This window comes from Rousettus aegyptiacus, unplaced genomic scaffold (genome assembly GCF_014176215.1).
Source record: "Rousettus aegyptiacus isolate mRouAeg1 unplaced genomic scaffold, mRouAeg1.p scaffold_m13_p_4, whole genome shotgun sequence".
In the NCBI taxonomy this organism is placed as follows: Eukaryota; Metazoa; Chordata; class Mammalia; order Chiroptera; family Pteropodidae; genus Rousettus; species Rousettus aegyptiacus.
In genome coordinates, this window is record NW_023416307.1 from 112,080,052 (window position 1) to 112,102,923 (window position 22,872).

A 22,872-nucleotide genomic window follows, 5' to 3' on the forward strand; every position below is an offset into this window, starting at 1 on the left:
ATATTACAATTCCAGAACTAAACCCCTTATGTCATACTTTAAAAATATTGATTCCTTTTCTCACAGTACCCCTGTGACTAGAAAAGGAAACTGAGAGCAGTGAAATTGATGTGCAAAAACAATAAGACGGCTGGAGGGCAATGCTGCACACGTGGGGTGGAGTTGTGCTTCTTCCATTAGCTTCATATTTAATTAGAAATGCCAAGTGGTCTCATTATTTTTAATAGTTAACATTTTTCTTATTTAGTATGCATTCATAATATTAGTGTACATTAACAATTTAAAAACATTTCAACAAAACAAAATTATAGTCAAAATTTTGTTACTTTGTGTGGAGTCAATTCCTTCCTTAGAATTCCCAGAACACTTTAGGCTGCAGCTTTGTGATCCGACGAAAATGTAGGTGCAGCTACTCAGTGAATCAGTACTATTGGAATAGTCATTTTTAATAATTTGGTCACAATAAAATATTTGGCCTCTCAAATGGAAATTTGATTCTGATTTACAGTGGCTACTTGCATGAGACTGAAGAGAATGAGTTCACTTCGTGCATGAGACTGAAGAGAATGAGTTCACTTCACATGGACAATCCCCCACAAAATGATCTTATTCCAGGAATAAAATGTTTCATCCCTTAAATTTGATGAATGTAGCAGGTATGAAAAGAGATGATGTTTCTAAACAGAGGTAAACCACATATGAAAAACGACAATGTGCCAGACTGTCTTATGATCAAGTATTTATAGTAGAGCTATTAATAGAATGGGGATTACAGGGAAGTGGAGATCCTAAATATAAACGAAAATTCTCATGTGCTAATCTTCAACATTGAAAACTTCATGCTGTCCTAAAGGTAATAACAAAAGGAAAGAAGTTTTTGGTATGTAATCAAACCTATTCTATGCTAAAACTGAAATGTTCTTTTAAAACCATTAAGATATTGCCTAATAAAATATATTGGTTTTTACTACCACTATTCCTATTATATATTGTATTAGGAAAGTACATTTATTCCTATAACATCTTTATTAGTAGTAATTGCTAAGTAAATAAAATATTTTTTTCAGCATAACACTCACTATGTAGGAATGATGTTGTTTTAGATGAGTGCTATAGTCACTTTGAAAAACTCATAAGCCAAATCTAAAATAGATTAAAATGAGCATTTTCATTTTTACAATAGTACTAACCTAAATTTTATGTGAAAAGTTGTTTTTCCTGCATAAGGTTTAAGTAAATGGCTACTTGTGGAAATTTCTAATTTATGTTGAATCTGTGGCAGTTCAGAAAACTATTTTAAGTTTATGGGAAATTTTTTTTAATGAATATTAAGTAATATTCATTATTATTTCTAAACTTTATATTTTCTTTACCATATTAATTTTGTAGTTTTCTGAATTTCATTTATAATTTGAAGCAGCATATAACCTGTTTTTACAAATGGAAAATATTTTTAATTCATTTTGATTTTAAAGTAAATCTGTCCACACTTCACATGGATAATTACATCAGTGATGAAGACATAAATGATGATTTTGATACTCAGCTCATCATTCAACAGAGCTTACAGGATATTCACAAACCAGGAACTACACAGAAGGCACACGGAGATGAGAGGTAATTGTATCTCACTGGCAATGTATAAGTGTTCAACAGTTGGGACTTGTCATTAGCCCGACTCTAATGTTGTGACAAAAGCAGGAGAGAGGATCAGAATCTAAGGAGCTCCATAGATACTTAGGATATCTATGAGACGTGATGCCTGACCAATCAGGAAATATTTGAAAGTAATTTGGCAATAAAAAAATAGTTGAAGGAGGTTAGCAGCAAATCTGGGTGAGAAGATACAGTCTGGAAATGAGGAAGAAGAAATACATGAGAAGATAAAGGCCTAGAGGACTCTAATGCATCTTGTCTTTGGGGAGCTAAGGAAATGCATAAATCTGACCAAGACACATAGAAAGTTTATCTTCAACTTTAGTGAGATTTGTGGGTTAGGGTCTGGCCTTCAATCTACTCAAAACAAAAGGAGGAATTATGTAAACTTAAACCCAGAAGAGAACAGCTCTTTCTGAAGGGTGTGGATTTAGAGTGTTGTTATTGACAGCACTGAGAAAAGACCCCATGAATCCCTTGGTGTAAGAAAATTGCCCTGGAAATGGGCTATCTACAGCCAAGATCACCTAGTCAAATACATTCTGGATGATGAGCAATCTCAGCCCCCTGAACAATTACTGTTGTTTTTCAGGGGTGTTGAACCCTGTTTGCTTGTGACAATGACTTCTATTTGTCTGCTGGAGATAAAACTGAGTAAATATATTTAACCCCAAGAGATTTTATAATTAAATTTAGAAATGTTGAAGTATATCAAACCTACAGTATTTTTTTAGTAACGAGCTCATGGAGTGATCAGTGTGTGCCATACTATTTTAAGCATTTCATAAATATTAACCCATTTAAATCTTAATTCTCATTACCTCTCTGTGTGATGCATACTATTATTATCCCTATTTAGAGGTGAGGAGACTAAGGCACAGAGAAGTGACTTCCTCAAGGTCATAGAGCTAGTAAGTAAAGAGTCAGGTATCTTGCCCTCAGAGTCTATACTCTTTACCACACTATTCATACACTTTTATATTAAATTTAGGAATAATCTATAAAATAATCTTTAAATAAAGTTTTATAAAGAAATTGGGTTCATTAGATTATCTGTTGTATTAACATTGTTATTAAAAATTTTAATGTTCATTGAGTAACTGACTTTGAAATCATTATTTTAGGTTGAAAGGTATGAGATTTTTTATTAAGAGTAATGAAATGTTTCAGAGAAATTATAACTAGCTATAGTTAAAAATTTAATTTATTAGACTTGCAAGAATTGTATGATATTTAGGAAGGCTTGCTGATTTGGTCAGGTACTTGAAAGAATTAGGAAACTAGAACATATTTGAAAAAGGTGGAATAATCCCTCCCCCTCAAAAAAAGATGTCCCCATCCTAATTCCCAGACCTGTGAATACATAATCTTATATGGCAATAGATAACTAAGGCTGTAGATTAAACTAGACTGTTGTCTGTCACCATACACCAAAATTAACTCAAATTGGATTAAGGACCTAAATAAGACCTAAACAATAAATTGCATAAAAGAAAACATAGGTACTAAACTCATGCGTGGTCCTTGGATTTGGAGAGGATTTTATGAGTTTGACCTCAAAGTTAAGGGAAGTAAAAGCAAAAATAAATGGATGAGACTATATCAAAACTAAAAGCTTCTGCACAGTGAAATAAACCACCAACAAGGCAAAGAGGGGACCATACAAATGGGAGAATATATTTGCAAACGATGCCTCTGATAAGAGGCTAATATCCAAAATATACAAAGAACCCATACAACTCAACAACAACAACAAAAAAAAACCAAACAATCCAATTTAAAAATGGGCAGAGGACCTAATCAGACACTTCTCCAAAGAAGACATACAAACAGTCAATAAACATATGAAAAGATGATCAGCTTCACTAGCTCTTAGGGAAATGCAAATCAAAACCACAACGAGATACCACCTCATACCTGTTAGAATGGCTATAATCAACAAGACCAGTATTAATAAGTGTTGGAGAGATTGTGGGGGAAAAGGAACCTTCATACACTGCTGGTGGGAATGTGAATTGGTACAAGCACTATGGAAAACAGTATGGAATTTCCTCAAATAACTAAGAAGTGAATACGATATGATTCAGCAATCCCTCTTCTGAGTATTTACCCCAAAAACCTGAAAACATTCGCAAAGATATATGCACCCCAATGTTCACAGCCGCATTATTCACAATGGCCAGGATGGAAGCAACTAAAATGTTCATCGATAGATGGTTGGCTAAAGAAGCTGTGGTACATATATACAATGAAATATTACTCAGCTATAAGAAAAGATTAAATACTGCCATTTGCAACAATATGAATGGATCTTGAGATAATTTTGCTAAGCAAAATAAGACAGAAAAAGTTGAAAACCATATGATTTCATTCATATGTGGGCTATAAAACTGAAAGCAACAAACAAACATGACAAACAATGACTCATGGACGTGGACTGGATTAGGGGTTACCAGAGGGAAGGGGTAAGAGAGTTCAAATATTTGGTGATGGAAGAAAATCTAACTTTGGGTGGTGAACACACAATGCAATATATATACGACATACTGTTGAACTGTACACTTGAAACTTGTTTGATCTTATCAATCAATGTCACCCCAGTAATTTTTTATTTAAAAGAAGGCTGCAGATAGAATTAAAGTGGCTAATCAGTTGACGTGCAATAAAGAGCTTATCCAGGTGGGCTCAGTGTAATCACAAGAGTCCTCAAAAGTGGAAGAGGAAGGCAAAAGAGAGAGAACCTGAGAGATGGCAAGGTAGAAGGATGTGACTTTGAGGATGGAGAAAGGTGTCCATGAGCCAAAACATGTGGGAGGCCTCTAGAAGCTGGAAAAGGCCAAGAAGCAGAGTCTCCCTAGAGCCTCCAGGAGGAATGTAACCTTACCAACACCTTGATTTTAGCCCAGTGAGACCCATTTTGTACTTCTGAACTGCAGAACTATAATAAATTTGTATGATTTTAAGCCACCAAGTGTGTGATAATTCCTCACAGCAGCCATAACAAATACAATACTAAATCTCTAAGTGTAGTTTTAAATGTTTAAGTGAATTTAATTGACCAAATTGTAAGTAAGACAGATTGTCTAAGGAAATTTATTCTCTTCAAGCTGGGTTTACCGAATAATCAAAGACAACGGGAAGGTGATAGTCCTTAATTTCTAGATTTAAAAATAATATAATCATAAGTGAGCTTTAAAACTTTATTTTTAAATATTTTAATAAAATATTACTTCAAAAAGTGCTAATAGTGTTTTCTGAGCACAAATTCTGACCGTGAATATTTTTTAAAACTCACACCATGATTTTTAAATAATTTTGGCTAGAATCACTGACATTATAGAGTGGCCATTAAATTTTACCATGTGATAATGTGATATTTCAGTCCTAGGCAGGTTTGATTCAGTTAAGCAAACATTGATTGAGGGCTTGCAGTGATCCAGGATCTGACATAGTCCTCACCCTGGAATGCATTAAGGGTCACACTACATTTTGGAAGTATCCCATTAAACCTCAGTCACTGCCTCATATGAGTTCATCCCTGGTTAACTGCTATTGCCTTTACCCTTTCCTTTTGTCTAATATCAAATATCTCGGTTTTTTCTAGGTTTTGGAATTACTTTTGTTTTTGTTTTTTTTGCTATGCAGATTTCATTCCTTTTTGAGCACTGATTGTAAGAAGATAGCCGAAACAATAGCGGCAGTTAAGTACCCTTATTCCAGCCCCTTCAACTTGTGGTAAGATGTAATGACGACAAAAGGCAGTAATTTCCTTTAAGTTCAGGAAGCCTAGAGGCAGGTTTTCTTGAATGCTGAACACTACAGGGTCCACAGCCGACTGTCAAGGGTCCCATGTGGCATTTCCTGGGAGAAAATATTTCAGCACAACTCAGCAAAGAGCTTCTGGGCTTCTTGATGGACAGAGCTGTTTTTCTGTATGTGACAAGATGGTGGGGATTCACAGGCCCTGGGGGTATGGAATGCTAGTGAAAGGTCTTACTACTTGTTCTATGCCATTTAGGTCTGTCTTTCGTAAAAGGTGGTGCTATTCTGTTGTCTCATGCACTAACTTTAATGGTAAAATTCAGAAATAGCACAGGCTGCCTAGTAAGTGTGCCAAATGCAAATCTGTTTTTATTTGACTTGTGAATAGGTGAGGAAGATGCATTGTCACAATTGACCAAGTACCATTCTGCTTTCGATGAAGCAGATGGAATAGGCTGGCTTCCTCTGCATAAGGCTGCAGTGCAATTAAATAAGAACATTTTGGAAATAACCCTGAAAGGTAAACTCCCTTTATAATGCTTCTTGATACTTCTGAAAAATAAATTTAGAATTTATTTCTATGTCTTAACCTTTGTGGTCTAATGGATTTATTTCAGCTTCAAAACCAAGTGTGTGGGAGCAAACCACCCACAACGGTGAAACACCGCTTTTTTTGGCTGTCAGCAGTTGCCTCTTAGAAAACGTCAGTTTTCTCCTTCTCAATGGCTGCAATCCGAATGCAAAGAATTTCGAAGGCAATTCTCCTCTTCTTACAGGTAAATCAACACCTTGTCTCTGGAGAAGAGTCTGTGGCTCTGAGCATCCTCCATGACCATAGATTTCGAAGGCAGCTCTTTGTGCATATTTGCAGCACTCTCACTTTATCCCAACTGACCAGGCATAAGTACCTGATCCTCAAGAAGCCTTCTATAGGCTCGCCTGTGAAGTGGTCTGATCCAAATTAGGAACTGACCATTTTGCATGGTGCCTTGATTGATCTAGTTAATTCTGATGTAAGAAATATAAGTGGGGAGCAGAGTAGGAACCAGCAGCCAGTGGTCAGTAAAGATGGCAGACTGAATACAAATGACTAATTTTGCTCCCTCCTGAGTCTTCACTAAAATGATAGTTATTTTCTTAAGAAGATAGGATACAAAAGAGTAGGAAGAACAAGAAAGAAGACAACAGCATGATTTTTAAAAACCTGGAGAGCAGATGGATGAATAGTGACAAGAAAGCCAAATCTTAAATTGATAGAGGGGAAAGCAAAAACCAGCACAATTATATCAAAAAGCATGAAAATTATTGGCAATAGTTACCACACGGAGCACAGGTGAAGGACAGGCAGCTAAAATAGGAGGATTGGTTGAAAACTATTAAGAAACAAGTAGTCTTATCTCTAGATCATTCCTCCCAGTCCACTCTGCTGAAACAGACTCCTTCCAACCCCAACAAAATCCCATAAATTTATTCTCTGGATAGTTTAACAAAGGTTTTCTGGACTTGGGAATATTAGGCAAGGGAGGGAGTCCTAGATTGAAAACACGAAATGGAATTAAGCTAACATTGGCTTAATTACTTAACACCTCCCACCCCTTCTCCTTCACCAGGATTCTAAAAGTTGACAGGCAGAACTTACTCTCTAAGAGGAGGCTTCTCTGGAGAATCTGATCAGCTCAAAAAGAAAGAACTAAAGATAGTGAAATTACGGGTTCCCCAACAAATGACCCCGGGCATATCAAACTACAATTAAGCCCACAGTCCACAAGCCCCACCCAATGTTTAGAATTTCCAATCAGCTTTCTAGTCCTCAACTTTTAATCATAAGCAGATAGCCAAGGGTTATCTGAGGAAAGTCTACAACAGATATAAACAACTTGGAAGACAGAGTTTATTTAGGGAAAATAAAACACAATGAGGAAATATTAATTTCTTCAGAGAAATTTATGAAAATTAGTGAAATAACAGATACTACCAAAAAAACCAAAGAACAAAACAAAGCGCTCTCAAAAATTAAAAATATGATAGTAGAAATAAAAAACTCAAAACAAATGGAGATAGAGTTTAGGAAAGCTTCCAGAAGATGAAAAATAGAAAATAGGAAAGAAAAAAAAATAAGAAAACTGGAAGGACACTCCAAGAGCAACATCCGAATAATAGGAATGCTAGAAAGAATAGACAAAATGGAGGCAGTATATTATCATTGAAATAAGTCAAGAAAATGATTTCCTAAATCAAAGGACATGTATTTCCAGAATGGAAGGGCACACTAAGTGCTGGCTTAATGAATTAAAAAAGACCAAACACCCTTGGCACTTTGTATTCCCAGTCTTAAAGTAATTAGAGTACTTTCTATGGCACATTATAAATGGTTATGAGCAGAATTCATATTGGTTCAGCATCTGGCATCTGGTAAGTGTCCTCACACACACAGTTGATGCCAATAATTGGTGAACGGCTAGGGAGATGAATAAATTAAGGTATTTCAGAATCTTGAAAGCTTAAAGATTATCATCCAAATGTGAATTAACAGTGTAAGGGCAGAAAAGCCAGTTAGAGAATTTTGGTTGAAAAAAAGGTGAGGTTAAAAATAATTTCCTAATTATTGCTGTTTTTGTTTTTAAAGCAGCTATAAGCATTTCTAGGATTGTACTGAGTATGTTCTCTCTTGAGAACATAAAGATGATAAATAAAAATTTCATGTTTATGTTTTTCAGCCACACAAGCCACCAATAGGTAATGAACAATTAGTCATAGCTTACAGAAAAACAAATAGCCTATTGATATAAAACACTATTAACATTATTTGATATATGCCTCAGTTTATATGTTTCCAAACACAAAGTGCTTGCACCTGGAGGTAGGTAGAAAGAGTTCCTTAAGATGCCCAAGGGACACATTGGCCTTAATTTCCTGAGGGACACACTGTTGAACATAATGCTTACCTCACTTTTGATTTCCCAGCTGTTCTACATGATGCCTACGACATGGCTGCCTTGTTGATCAGCCATGGGGCAGATGTCAATCTGCGGTGTGCCAACGAGAGGACAGCTCTCCACGAAGCAGCCAAGCTGGGCAGACAGGACATGGTGAAGCTAATGCTGGTTTCTGGAGCACACCCTGATCCACAGAGCTCCTACGGATTCACTCCTCTTGCTCTTGCTGCCCAATGTGGGCACACTGAAATCATGGAAATATTACTGCAGAAAGGCAAGATTTTCTCTACACTCAGCATACTAACTAGGGGTAACATACCCAAATGTTCTCCTCTTCATGAAAAGCTTCAAAATAATTGAAGTTAATGTTTTCTTTAAGCCTACTACAAATATTTGAAAGAAGTGTATGTTAATATTGGCGACTAAAAAGCCTAAAATAGTCAGAGGTTGAATATTTCTTATTTGGTGTTAAGTAATTTCCCTAAAATTATTAGGATGCATTCAGGTTACTCTTACTTAATGTTCCCTGAGGAGATGGTTGTTTTACATTTGACTTTTTTCATGTCATTGTCCTTTTCTAGATTCATAGAATGGAAGACCCTATGACATCCCCTACATGTTGTCTCTGCTTCAGCTAAGTCATGAGGCAGTCCAATCTATTATCAAATGACCTTAGTTGTTAGAAAATTCTTCCTGATTTCTTTTTTTGGGGTCCCAGTTCTCCCCTCTAGTAATAACCAAAACCTTGAGAGAAGGGAAAGGCAACTTATATTTACTGAGTACTTTCTAAGTATCAAGCATTAAACTATCTACATTGACACATGGAATCTTCTAAAAATCCTGTGAGGATTATCTTAATTTTACATTTGAGGGAAGTGAAGGTCAGGGATAGAACTAGCTGCAGAACTTCCTTTCAAACATACCCTCCCCTGCCACCAATGCTATCCTGTTTTAGATCCTGGTTGAACTAGCAGAGACCTTGGCTCAGAGTATTCAGGCATTCATCATGTTTGAGGAGACCCCCATCGATGACTCTGTGAGATGAAGCAAAGTAGTATCTAAAGATTTTTTTTCAAAGCAGCGAATCTTTACCAACATTTAATAAAGTCCCAGTATTAGAATTGTCTTTATTCTCCTCCCTGTTTGTGTCCAGAAGCCTTTTTTCTTTCTTAGCAATATATGGTTCTGGTCTCCAATATTCTAGACTGCAGGGACTTCTAGAATTAAGAACAACTTTCCACTTTATAGACTTAATCTAAATCTTTCCTACAATATAGAGGAAGCTAGTTTCTAATCAGTGGTCATAAGACATTTTAAGATGTTTTAAATGGGCAGTGCCAGAGATGTCTAAGTCATTAGCTGGAATAACAAAAGTGAACATTGGATTCTTCATCTATACAAAAAGAGTAACTTTTTCTATAGATTATTGATTAAAATATAAAAAAAGAAGAGTCAACAGATTTTAAATCCTTAATCCTTCAAAATAACCAGCATCAATTGACTTAAGTGAGATCAGTGAGTGAGCATTTCCCTTTAGTGACCCCCTAACAAAGTAATTTGCATAAAGTGACATAGCTAGTAAATAACAGAACCAAGAATATAAACCCATATCTGTCTCATTCTAAATCACATTACTTTATCACTCTGCATTGCTCAAAGGCAACATGACATCAGAGAAATTGGCCCTCAGCTTGGCTTACAAGCACATGAATCTCAACTATCTTGCTTACTAGCTATGCATCTCCGGAGAAGTACTTATCCTCAGTGAGCCTCAGTTTATCTTTAAAATGAAGATATTAGCATCTATTTCTTAGGGTATTATGAAGTTTAGAAATTATGCACATAAAGGAACCAGTACATAGTGAGCACTCTTTACATGGAGACTTATTATTTTTAAAAATAATTTTAAAAAAATTTTTTAATTACAGTTGGCACATGACATTAATTTCAGGTATACAACATAGTGGTTAGGCACTTATATAACTCACAAAGTGATCACCAGGATAAATCTAATATCCATCGGACACTGTATATAGTTATTACAATATTATGACAATATTCCTTATACTATATTTTAATCCCCATAACTATTTTGTTACTACCAACTTGTACTTCTTAATCCTTTCCCCTTTTTCACCCTCAACACCCCTCCCATTGGCAACCATCAAAATGTTCTCTGTATCTATGAGTGCTTTTTGTTTTGTTTATTTTGTTCTTTAGATTCCATACATAAATGAAAGCATGTGGCATTTGTCTTTCCCTGTCTGACTTACTCAACACGATACCCTCTAAGTCCATCCATGTTGTTACACATGGCAAGATTTCATTTTTTTTTCATGGCTGAGTAATATTTCATTGTATATACATACCACCTCTTCTTTATCCATTCATCCATTGATGGACACCCAGGTTGCCTTTATATCTTGACTCCTGTAGGTAATGCTGAAATGAACATATGGATTCACATGTCCTTTCAAAGTAGTGTTTTGGGCTTTTTCTGATAAATGCCCGAAAGCAAAATACTGAGCTCTTTTGTCTCTTGTTACAGCTTGTGTTTTAAAGTCTATTTTGTCTGGTATGAGTATTGCTACCCCGGCTTTTTGTTTGTATCCATTTCCATAAAAACATCATTCTCCAACCCTTTACGTTCAGTTTGTGTGTCTTTCGATCTGAAGCGAGTTATCTTGTAGACAGCATATGTAAGTCTTATTTTCTTATCCATTCAGCTACCCTGTCTTTTGATTGGAACATATGATCCATTTACATTTAACGTAATTGTTGGCAGATATGTAGTTATTGCCATTTTATTTTACATATTTTTAATCTTTTTTTTTTTCTTCTTCTTAAAAAAGTCCAACATTTCCAGTAATACTGGCTTGGTGGTGATAAACTCCTTTAACAACTTTTCCTTGCCTGAGAAGCTCTTTATCTGTCCTTCAATTCTAAATAATACCTCGCTGGGTAGAGTAATCTTGGTTGTAGGTCCTTGTTTTTCATAATTTTGAATATTTCCTGCTAACCCCTTCAGGCCTGCAGAGTTTCTGTTGAGAAATCAGCTGCTAGTCTTATGGGGGCTCCCTTGTAGGTAACTAACTGCATTTCTCTTGCTGCTTTTAAAAGTCTTTGACTTTAACCTTCGGCATTTTAATTATGATATGTCTTGCTGTGAGCCTGTTTGGATTCATCTTGTTTGGGATTTTCTGTGCTTCCTGGGGTTATATGACTATTTCCTTTGCCCGGTTAGAGAAGTTTTTAGTCATTATTTCTTAAAATAGGTTTTCGATTCCTGAGTCTCCCTCTTCTTCTGTTACCTCTATGATGTGACAGTACGCTTGACGTTGTTCCAGAGGCCCCTTATAACCTAAGTATTTTGAATGCTGCATTTGGTCAATTGTTTGCCTTCATTTTTAGTTCTTTTTCTGGAGCTTTGTTCTGTTCTTTTGTGTGGGACATGTTTGTCTTCCCATTTTTGCTGCCTCCCTGTGTTTGTTTCTATGTATTAGGTAGGGCTGCTATGTCTTCTGGTCTTAGTAGACTGGGCTTATGTAGTAAGTGTCCTGTGGGGCCCAGTGGCAAAGTCTCCCTAGTAACCTAAGCCAAGTGCCCTAGGTGTTTCCTGTATGGGTTGTGTATGCCCTCCTGTTGTAGTTGAGCCTTGGCTGCTGTTTACAGCTCAGTTCCTCCTTTAATGTCCCTTGTGCTTTCCAGCTAGTGTCCCAGTGCTGGAGATCAGAACAAGTGAGACAATGTGAGTAAATCTACACCCAGGCTCCTTAAAAGGAATGTCTGTGACTCCAGCAGCCCTCCATCTTACTCAGCCACAATCTCTCAGGTTTTTACAGCTAAATGTTATAGGCACTGGAATCTTAGGCTGAGGAGCCCAGTGTGGGGCTGGGACTCCTTGCTTCTCTGGAGGGATCTCTGCAACCAAGATATTCTTCCTGATTCTCAGGAAGAATCACTCTATCTCCACCCCTCCTACCAGTCTTGAGGTGACCTTTCCTGTGTGTCCCTAGTTATAGGACTTGTGTTTGGCTAGACTTCAGGTGACTTCCAATGATAGCTATTCTGTGGTTTAGTTATAATTTTGATGTGGTTGAGAGAGGAGGCAAGCACAGCGTTTACCTACTTCACCATCTTGACGGGGATAGACATTTCTTAATGTGGTCTAGGAATGAGGTCTTTGGGCAGCCACTATATTCTGATGACTGTGGAGTCTGTGCTAAAGTCACTACATCTTTTTTATATGAACTGTGAATATACCCAGAATGTTCTCCTTTCGTCCATTCAAATGCTATTCTTTTTTTCAAAGCCCATCTTACTGAGAGGTCTTCCACAACTGATCTCAAACTCCTTTCTTTTTCTTCAGCAACCACCCCGCAACTGTAGCCCTGAGATCTTCTAGAAGACATTTTGCCTATACCTATACAGGCATGCCTCGTTTTATTATGCTTCGCTTTTGTTTCACAAATGTGTTTTTTACAAATTGAAGACCTTCCACCAGCAAAAAGATTATGACTTGCTTTATTTAAATATTTGCTTTATTGCAGTGGTCTGGAACTGAATCCACAGTATCTCTTAGATAGCCTGTACTTTTATTATCCACGCCACTCACATGACACTTTGCATACAAAGTGCTACAATGTATCCTTTTAACTATAAGTGGTCCCCAACTTCAACTGAAAACAATTACATTGTCTCTTACTATGAACAGCCTGGTAAGAACAAGTTAAAACAGAAAAAATATGCCTTTCCCCAACATTCATAGATGGCATGGTGATATAGTCCAGCAGGATTGTTAGTACCATCCTACGTACAAGTGTTATGAGTTAAGTGTGCTTTTGTAAACTAGTCTAAAAATAGAACCTTTTATATAATTATTTCTCCTCCAATTGTCAAGTTCTAAATGAGTAACTTCTAAAATTACTCTGAAAGCCATTCTACTTATAATTTAGAGACTGTAACATTTTTCCCCTTCCCAACTAGATTATAAACTGCTTGAGCAGGAGATGCATATTTTCTTTGATTCTTAGTGCTTTGCTAAAGTAGCTGCTCAATAATTGATTTTTTTTGTGTGTGTGTGGTGGTGGTGGTGGTGGTGATATATTGTTAAGAATGCTTAAGTAATACAGTTGAAAAGACTTTTAGCATAACAAGACTCTTTCTCCTCTTAGGAGCTAATGCTCTTGGTCAGGCCTCTGATTCTTCTTCCATCTTACTTGAAGCTGCTAGTGGAGGAAATCCAGACTCCGTGGCTCTCTTGCTAGAGCATGGAGCTGATGCCAACATCCCCAAGAATTCAGGCCACCTGCCCATTCACGTGGCAGCTGACAGAGGCCATTTGTTGTAAGTTCAATCACATTATTGTAAGTAATAGAAATTATAGCTACGTTTTTTTGAATAGCTTCTGGGAACTTGATATTTTTCATCTCTGATCCTATAACTCTATTTTTATAGAAAAACTCTTGACCAGCTAGAAACTGGTAAAATCAGGCATATTCTTATGAAGAGACATAAAACTATTTTACTATCAGGTCCTTAAGCAATCTGAAGAGCCTCAAGTCTCAATGACTAGGCTCATTCTGAGTTTATAATCTAGATAGTAGTTTCATTTAGCTTTACTTGGTATCTGACCTTTTGGATTTAGGAATTATGTTTTTGGTTTTGTGTTCTAAATACTACTTAATACTAATACCATCCAGTGCTAGTATAAAACAATCATAAATATGTTAATGCTGGATCTTAACAAAAACTATTTGTAAATGCACTTTGAAATTCTTTCTCAGAGCTTTAAAGATTTTGGTTCCAGTTACGGATTTTGCTGCCATTAAACAGAGTGGCATCAGTCCCGTTCACTGCGCAGCCGCAGGAGCACACCCTGAATGTCTGGAATTTCTCATCCAGGCTGGATTTGATGTAAATTTCATGCTAGATCAGAGAATTCGTAAACACTATGATGACCACAGGAAGTCAGCTTTGTATTTTGCTGTATCAAATGGTGACCTCTCTTCAGTTAAGCTGCTTCTGAGTGCAGGAGCTCTGCCTAATCAAGACCCAGTCAACTGCCTCCAGATAGCCCTAAGGATGGGCAATTATGAGCTGATCAATCTACTGCTACGGCATGGAGCCAACGTAAATTACTTCTGCAGAGTCAACCCTTTGCATTTCCCATCAGCATTGCAATACACACTGAAAGATGAAGTCATGCTCAGAATGCTGTTGAATTATGGATATGACACAGAGCGATGCTTTGATTGTCCTCATGAAGACAAAGTTCATCTTTTCTATGCTTTTGAAGGCTGGACACCTACAGTTATCAAAGATACTATGGTAAATCTCCAGTATCAACTGTATCACCTTATATAGTCGTTATTAGCTGCCCCAAACTACAGAAAGAGATAAGATTCCATCCATTCTCTCCAGCTCATTGTTGGATTTTAATGTGATAAACACATTAATAGACAGATGTAAAAGGTACAGAAAATTCAGAGGAAAACAGTAATTTAGCTCAACTTACGTTGTTCTACAAATGAAGCAATGTCTGATCAATATTTTTGAAGAACGAATGCAATCTTATATACCAATTATGATTTCTTTCTTTGAATAAGTGTTATCAGCTAAAATGCTTTTGGGTTTCCAATACCTGTATCCCTAGGTTTTTCATTCTTTTAGCTCTAGCATTTGACTAAATGGTTTTTGTCACCTTTTTGATGAAAAAAGAATCACGAAAGTTGACCACTCCCTTAAAACATTTTCTCTTGAATTCCATCGCACCAGTTTATTTTCCCCTACCCAGTTCTCCAACTTCAGCTGTTCCCAACTTTTCACATAGCTGCCACCCTTCAGGTCTCATTTTAAGTAATTCTTCAAAGAAGCCCTTACCTAAGGTGGTTTCCTTCCCTAATTACTCTCTTATTATATTGTTCTTTTTATAGCACTTATCACTTTCTGAAATTATCTTTTTAAAACTTTACTGATTATGTCTCTCTCCCCCAAATATATGAATGTAAAACTCTTGTTCACCACTTTCCTTAACTTACAGATCCATGCTTGCTTAGCACACAGTAGATGCACTAGAAATTCTTAACACCTGGAAATAAAAATGAATCAATTATGAAAAGTGAAAGAAAAAATATTTTAATATTATATGATTTATTATTTTTAGGTTATGATTAATGTAAGATTTGGTATTTAGGCATGTCATATTATTTTCTAAATTTTCATCTAGTATTACTTCTCATATGGGCATTTTGTCTAAGAGCAGGTAAATTAAAGACAGAAACGATCGTATCCCTTGAGTATCAAGGCGGGAGTAGGTTAAAACCCAGAGTGGCTTTAGTAAGATGGCTCATTCCCTTTTCACATAAAGGCCAGAAGTAAATAGAATTCTAACTAGCCAGCCCATGATTCACAAGAGAAACTTGCATCAACATTCCAGCCAGCAGAAAGGCCGGAATGAGGAAGCAGCACACCCCTTGCTCTTTTTTAAGGGCATTCTAGGAGTTGCTCACATTTCCATTTCACTGGCTAGCGCACTCAGGTGGCCACATCTAGGTGCAAGTGAAGCTGGAAAGGTAATCTTTATTCCAGATAGCCATGTGGCCATATTGAATAATAGATATTCTGTAAGTCACTGTCACACCTTCATTACATCTTACATAGGTCCGAAGACATAGTAAATATTTTTCCAAATGTTAAAGCTAAAAAATATTTTCTTGCTCAACACCTTAGTTTATAAATGAGAAACTTGAGACCTTGGATTCTCGGTTTAATGCTCTTTTGATTATTATGCTAACCCCAAATAGTTTTTCATTTACTTTCATAATTCTGATTTTCTTCCTCAGTTTTGTGAAGTAATAACTTTGTCATGGCTGCAACATCTCTCTGGAATGGTTGTTCGAGTAATGCTTGATTATGTTGATCAAGTTCAGATCTGTTCAAAGTTGAAAGCTGTGCTCCAAAAACAGGTGCTCTGGTCAGAAATCCATAATATCTTGAGTGAGTATCTTTCTTTCTTGTACAAAATTCTTACCAAAAATGTTCATTGTACTCTTATTTGTTCTATAGAACACTCTTAAAAGCTTGACCTAAAGAAACCAAGAAAAATACTATTCCTATCTAAAAATTGCTACTGTTTATAACTACACTTAATTTGTACTTACTACCATAACCCAATAAATAAAATCTGTTAGCTAACTACTTATTATATAGGTAATCCTTTCCTCCTAATCCTATGGAACACTATAAACAACGGGATTAAAAGATATGAAATGGCAATAAAAACAGAGATAAGAAAAAGATCTGAGCCTACAGAGATTAACAAATGACCCTTCAAACCAAATTCTTTCACAGTAGCACATAAGTCAAATTAAGATATTTTTCATTTTTTCCTGGGTAGATTTTAGCCTGATCCTGAGATGCAAGACAGGCTGGGGGTGGGAGGGTTAATACATGCAGATTTAAGAACTTCAACTCTTACAGGCCAGACCCGCAATTGGTGCCAGTCTCTGGAGTCTAACTTGATGTGGTGCTGAAACTATATCTATGAGGTTTGCAATAAGTAAAAAGTTGTTTCCCTATACACTTTTCCATTTTGTCATAGCAAATGAAAATCTTGGTGGCTTAAGTATAAAATACATTTGCTAACTAAACCCTAAAATCACTAAAAATTCGATTTTTTCCTTTTGAATAACGTGCCTGTTTCTTTCATTTTAGCAAACCCTCGCTCCCTACAACATCTGTGCCGCCTAAAGATCCGGAAGTGTATGGGACGTTTGCATTTGCGATGCCCTGTGTTCATGTCATTTCTTCCGTTACCAAATTGTCTAAAAGCATATGTCCTTTACAAAGAATATGACCTTTACGGACAAGGAATTTTTACAGGAACCTGGTAAAATATTCTGGGTGGAAAGGTATAGTTCTGTAGCTGTATTTCTTAAAATTTGACTTGTTATATATGATTCATATTTCTCACTTTACCTAGCAACTAAAATCTCAGTGCAGTCTACATTCTTTTAAAAGTTGGTCTGAACATAGTCTTTCAATATAGAGATGGCTAGCATTCTGAAAGGCAGTTTAACAAGACCAAACAGCAAAAATTTCAATTAACTGAAATACATCAGTTCTAACTGTATATTGATCATATATTAAGTATACGAATCCACATTTCTACATGCTCAAAATAGGTGCAACCTCTGATACTTCATTTCTTAACAGTAATCTTTTTCATAGAGAAAATATCTTAGTGTTTGCATTGAATAAATACTGATTCCAGTACATGACCTAGATTTTAGATATTGTACAAAAGTCCTCCAAGGCCAGTTTAGTGTCTGTTTACTTGTAGAGTCCAGTATTGAGATGGGGTAATTAAGTTAACTGAAATAAAACCTGTGATTGCATGCATCCCTTCTTTACACAAAACCCTAGTTAAGTGTTATGATTTACGGATTAATATGATTACTGGAAGAGAAATTACAAGTGTTTTCAAATGGATGATGACTTATAACTTCTACATTGAGTTGACTAGTCCAGTACTGGACACATAGGAGGGCCTGCTGACAGAAGTAGTTAGAGAATCTTAATTTCACTTTTTATTTCTATACATTCTATGCTTCATAGAATATATAGGTTTAGAATATAAAGTGAGGAAACTGAGAAGACACTCAACTACACCTGTATAGCATTTAGATGACACAGAGAATAAGGAGATAGGATGATGTAGTCCATTTTCACCAGAGGTCCAGTCAGCTATAGCCTGATGTTTGCAAGTGCTGTCTTAGTATACTTTTTTAGCATAATATAATCCATCTTAGGTAAACTGAAGTTATATGATTTTCTTCTTATATAGGGAATCGTGGCTATATAGACCATTGCAGTGAACAAAGACTTAAAATAATTTTTAATAATAGTTTTCACATAAAAAATTTTGCAAAACTAGCTGGCATGAGTAGTTTTTATTTTTTAAACCAAACTGTATTATCTTTATAAGTGAGTGTTTATTATATGTATATTAATCTACACATATATTTGGGAGCTACATGTACTTATATCTGATAAATTACATAATTCTAAAGTTAATTTCATCCACTCCCTGGACCTTTTAAAAGTGCATATACATTTGATAAAATTCAAAACAAGTGAGAACAGAAACTCCCAGTAGAAGAAAAGAACTTGATAAGTGCTATAGGAAACTATAAAGAACACATGAGATGAATATGTATTAGTATTAAAACTACAGGCCCGAGACACTGAAGCTAGTATACATAATAACCTGCCCCTTTAAACAGTAAAAATTTCTTTAAATAGAACCAAACAGAGCAAGTATACATTGTTACATTGTAACATGTTTAGGGTAATTACGGAGAAGTCCCTATATTTTTCTAAAAGAAAATAAAAAGTCACCAGTGTAAATTAGTATTTCTTTCCAATAAGTGAAAAAAATTTTTTTTAATTTTAGCTGTTATGGAATTCCAATAAGCCAAATGTGGAATTATGGTGTCATAAAAGATTAAGAAAAAGTTCAATTGTTTATAAGCATCATTTGAAATTACTTGGAGAAACAAAATTCAGAATAGCTGTCAAATATTTCATACAAAAATGACTGTAGAAAAATCATAAGACTTTATTATACATTAAAAATCTCCTAACAGCATATTTCCTGAAAACTTGTCAGGGAATATTTATTTTGACAAAATGAAAAAATAAATTCTCCACCCACATGTGTACCACCATTACATAAAGTTGAGTTCTTCAAATCCAATTTAAAGGTAAATGTAGCATGATTTTTAATTGTATACTGCATAATTAACAGTACCAGTGAAATAAGAATTAACCAATTCACTTACATTACAAAATCACCAAATATACAAAGCAGTTTCGCACGTTAGTTATAACTTAATCCCCAGTTCTCATATTAACTGAAGTAAATTACATATTAATATAGCTGAAAGAGATTGGTTAAGAAGTATAATAATAGTTCCAGTTTCAAATTTTTATGTATTATTTATTAATGTAGAACAAAATCTCATGAAGGAGTAAGCCAAACTTGCCAAAAATAAAATGAAAGGCTTGCTTGCTACAGTATGTTCGAATATTTAAAGTATAGTTTGAATGCTAGAAGGTTCTTATCAAAACCAATGTTAGTATTTTCATTTTATTAATTCAGGTGGCAGGTTTTCTAATACATGGGCTCATAGGGTCTGTCAGCATTTATAAAAAGAGTTAAATTTTAAATACTTCGAGTTCCCATATATGTCAAAATTAACTCCCACACCTTTACTGCTCAAGATTATATGTTACAGAAAATATTATGCACACCAAGCATAAAGGTAAAATAAGTCTACCATTCCATGACTACAGAGCCTGAGAATTCTTTTGAAATTAAACATAGAGTAATCATTACAGATACTGCAAAAACTAGAGTGACTTTGAGGATAACAGTTTCAGTCCCTTATTAGCAAGTTTTTGAAAAATTTTAAAAGGGAGAAAGAATTAACTTGTTTCCAATATGTTGATTTCATTACTATAGTTACAAAAGTACTGTTCACCAGTAGCAGAGTGCATAGCAGAATTAGGTAGACTTAATTTCTTTAAAGAATCAGTTTTGTTAATTTCTTAAAAAAAAAAAACATTAAGTGTAAGTTTGAATCTGAGAAAGCGATTTCAAAATCTAATTCAGTTAACACCAACGCATCTCTGAGCTAAAAGGGACTTCAAAGGGTAACAAAGATCAGCTTTAACATCACATAGAAACCCATGGGTAGCCTTCTTTAAATAAAAAGGAGAGTTTTATTAAAGTTGATGCTTAAATAGTTGCAGTGATGGAATAGTTCATATAGCACTATAGTAATGGAACAGAAGGTGAGTCATCTAAAATTATTAAACCCACACCTAACTTCTATTTAGCGGTGGAATGCACTTTGGCCTGACCAATGGACATGGGTGTGTTATTGTGGAAATTCCTATTAAAACATAACTTAAAAGGAACTATAAGTCTGTCCAGCATCCCTACATCTGCCAACACCCTTAACTCTAGCCTGCACTTTGACACAGAGTGCTAACAAAGGGTAGCACTTCGCTACCATATAAAGCATCGGCCTAGTAAAACTGCCTCCTAATGCTGACTACCTCCCTTGTAGGGTGACATGTTTCATCTGAGCTAAGTGAAGTGACAATTTTAATAATCTAAACAAAAGACTTAAACAGAAAGCTTACTATTTTTCAAAAAGGCCTCAAAAACATGACTTGCCATGACTAATCAAGTGCTAACCACAGAAGAAATTTCAACTTCCATAAAAGGAACAATACACAAACTATTGTGAAAGTATTCCCTTTAGTATAAGCACAAAATAAACTTTTTTCAAAATTTCCATAAATTTCCACTTTTTCACTAAATATTTTGGTAACATAAGGCTTCAAATAATGATTATAAGTAATCATTATTCCCATTTGGCACATAGATAAAAAGAATATCATGGTCCTATATATAGCTACCTATCCCATTCCTATAGAAAACAGTGTACGTACAGTGTGAAACAGCCACACTATATTGTGAGCACTAAAACAGATACCATTTCTAATTCAGAACTAAGAAGAAAAACTGTATATATATTAAGAAAAGGCTTTTTCCCTTGTAAAATTAATTTTAGTAACTAAATCTCTTGAAAATTTAAATGTATGACTATGTAAAATAGTTTATTCGATATATTTAACTTGTCTATATATACTTCTACATGTGAAACACAGGAACATAATTTCTACCAGCAATGTTAAATTGGGGTAAAGGGAAAAAATCAAGTTTTGGCATACAAGTAGGCAGTAGAGAAATGTCATTTAACCTAACACCAGCCTAAATTCCTTCCTTGGTCAATTCTCCTATAACAAGCATTCAATTTCTCTTCAATCTTTCATGAAATCAGACCTTTCGCTCATTTGAAGGCTACAAGTATTTATAATAATTAGTGCAAATTATTCTATTACCATATATTAGTTATTTGCTTTTGTGGATATAAAGTAGTGATCAGTATTTTATCAAAACATGGGATTATGAAAATACTAGGGGTATCAGTCTGAAATTTAAAAGATTTTCTAAACAAATCTCTGGGAATTTTTACTTTAAGCAGAAAACATAATTGTTATACAACTTCTTTTGAAATGTCACTTGATTTTCAATAAAAACTATCTCACACAATGCAGAAAATACAATGTATTATCCTGTAACAATATCTTTACATGTTAAGTCCTAATCTAAAATGTGCTTAAACAAACAAAAAATCCCTTTTAATAGACTCTAAAATCTTATTTTAACCATTACTGCTCTGCAGCAATAATTCAAGTTCCAACCTGAGAACTAAGAATGTGATAACAAAATGTCAAGGGCTATATCAACATTGAACTGAAAACACTAAAGCTTTTTTCCACTAGCATCAGGTGTAGTACATCAGAGAAATGTGAGCAATCCAAGAAAGTCCCCTGAAATCAACAGTACCACCTGCCACAATTTAAAACCTTAAGTCTAAAATCTCTGTTCTAATAATTTTATAAAAGTTGTATTGCACATTTAATATTGTTAAAATGTTTGCAAACTTGAAGAATTATCTGTATAAAGGGTTTTGAATCTATTCAGTGAGAAGCTTCCTCACTGCCAACAAAATGTTCCTAATAAAGCAGAGCATAACCATGAATATCTGAAGCTGAAGAATAAATGAATTCTTAAAGTCATAACAAATTACAATGCAAGATAATAAATTCACAATTTGAAGAAAAAAAGGCTTGAGCAAGTATAATTCCTCAGCAATCTACTTCAGGAAGATAAACAGGTTTTTTTTTAGACATGTGGAATTTGATGTTACTGCACAGTATATTATTTTTAAGAGAAAAAAAATCAATGCAAACCTAAATCATCGAGGTCAATCTTATTTCTTAAAATGAAGTTAAAACAAACAAGCAAATATAAACTTCAGTCTCCTCCTTGATATTTCAACATAGTTGTTACCTTGTGCCATTTCACCACAGAAATTGTCAATAAATTCCAAGGGGGAATTATCAACCAAAAGCAAGGATAAATTTATGCTTCTGACTCTCTCTTCTTCCCTTCTTCTCCCAAATCACTGTCTTCTGACTGGCTACTGCTAAGGACAACAAACTGCCCCTCACTACTTGCTTGGTTTGGTCTACTGGAAGCAGCTATCAAACGACTTTGTTCTTCTAAGTCCTAGTGGAAAAGACAGAAAAGAAACTAAGTTAATTGGAAGAAAATGGAAAACTACACAGTTAAAATACCTGAGAACCACTTCAATACTTCTGGATGCATAATTCTGGCAACTTACAGAAAAGAAAGGCTACACACAACCAATGCCACACCAAAATAAATTCTGGTACCATTCTAGAAATCCCATAAAAGCCAACATTTCCCTTTTCTCCATTTTAATGGTCAATAACCATATTCAAGCCATCGTAATCTCTCACTATACAGTAAAAGGCTCTTACTGGTTCACTACACATCCCCTCCACCCCCACT

The 22,872-nt window shown here is 35.1% G+C and overlaps 2 protein-coding genes across 6 annotated transcripts in view; one reads left to right on the forward strand and one right to left on the reverse strand.

The window, feature by feature from the left end:
• Positions 1-23: 23 nt before the first annotated feature.
• Positions 24-19,968, forward strand: ASB14 (ankyrin repeat and SOCS box containing 14). 2 transcript variants are annotated; one of them, XM_016131599.2, is made up of 10 exons: positions 24-880; positions 1,476-1,617; positions 5,302-5,357; positions 5,807-5,938; positions 6,036-6,194; positions 8,383-8,628; positions 13,529-13,700; positions 14,141-14,684; positions 16,199-16,352; positions 17,070-19,968. In XM_016131599.2, the coding sequence occupies exons 2-10, from the start codon at positions 1,496-1,498 to the stop codon at positions 17,246-17,248; spliced, it is 1,764 nt and encodes a 587-aa protein (XP_015987085.2). In that variant the 5' UTR covers positions 24-880; positions 1,476-1,495; the 3' UTR covers positions 17,249-19,968. The 2 variants fall into 2 exon arrangements, with proteins under 2 accessions (XP_015987085.2, XP_015987086.2); XM_016131600.2 differs by having other exon boundaries at positions 24-853.
• The window catches only part of APPL1 (adaptor protein, phosphotyrosine interacting with PH domain and leucine zipper 1), a 34,465-nt gene continuing 30,548 nt past the window's right edge, over positions 18,956-22,872 (reverse strand). For all 4 annotated transcript variants that reach the window (XM_016131597.2, XM_016131598.2, XM_036218454.1 and 1 more), the window contains one exon: positions 18,956-22,566. In XM_016131597.2, coding sequence (XP_015987083.1) covers positions 22,420-22,566 — 147 coding nt within the window. In that variant the 3' untranslated portion in view covers positions 18,956-22,419. The remainder of the gene's footprint in view (positions 22,567-22,872) is intronic.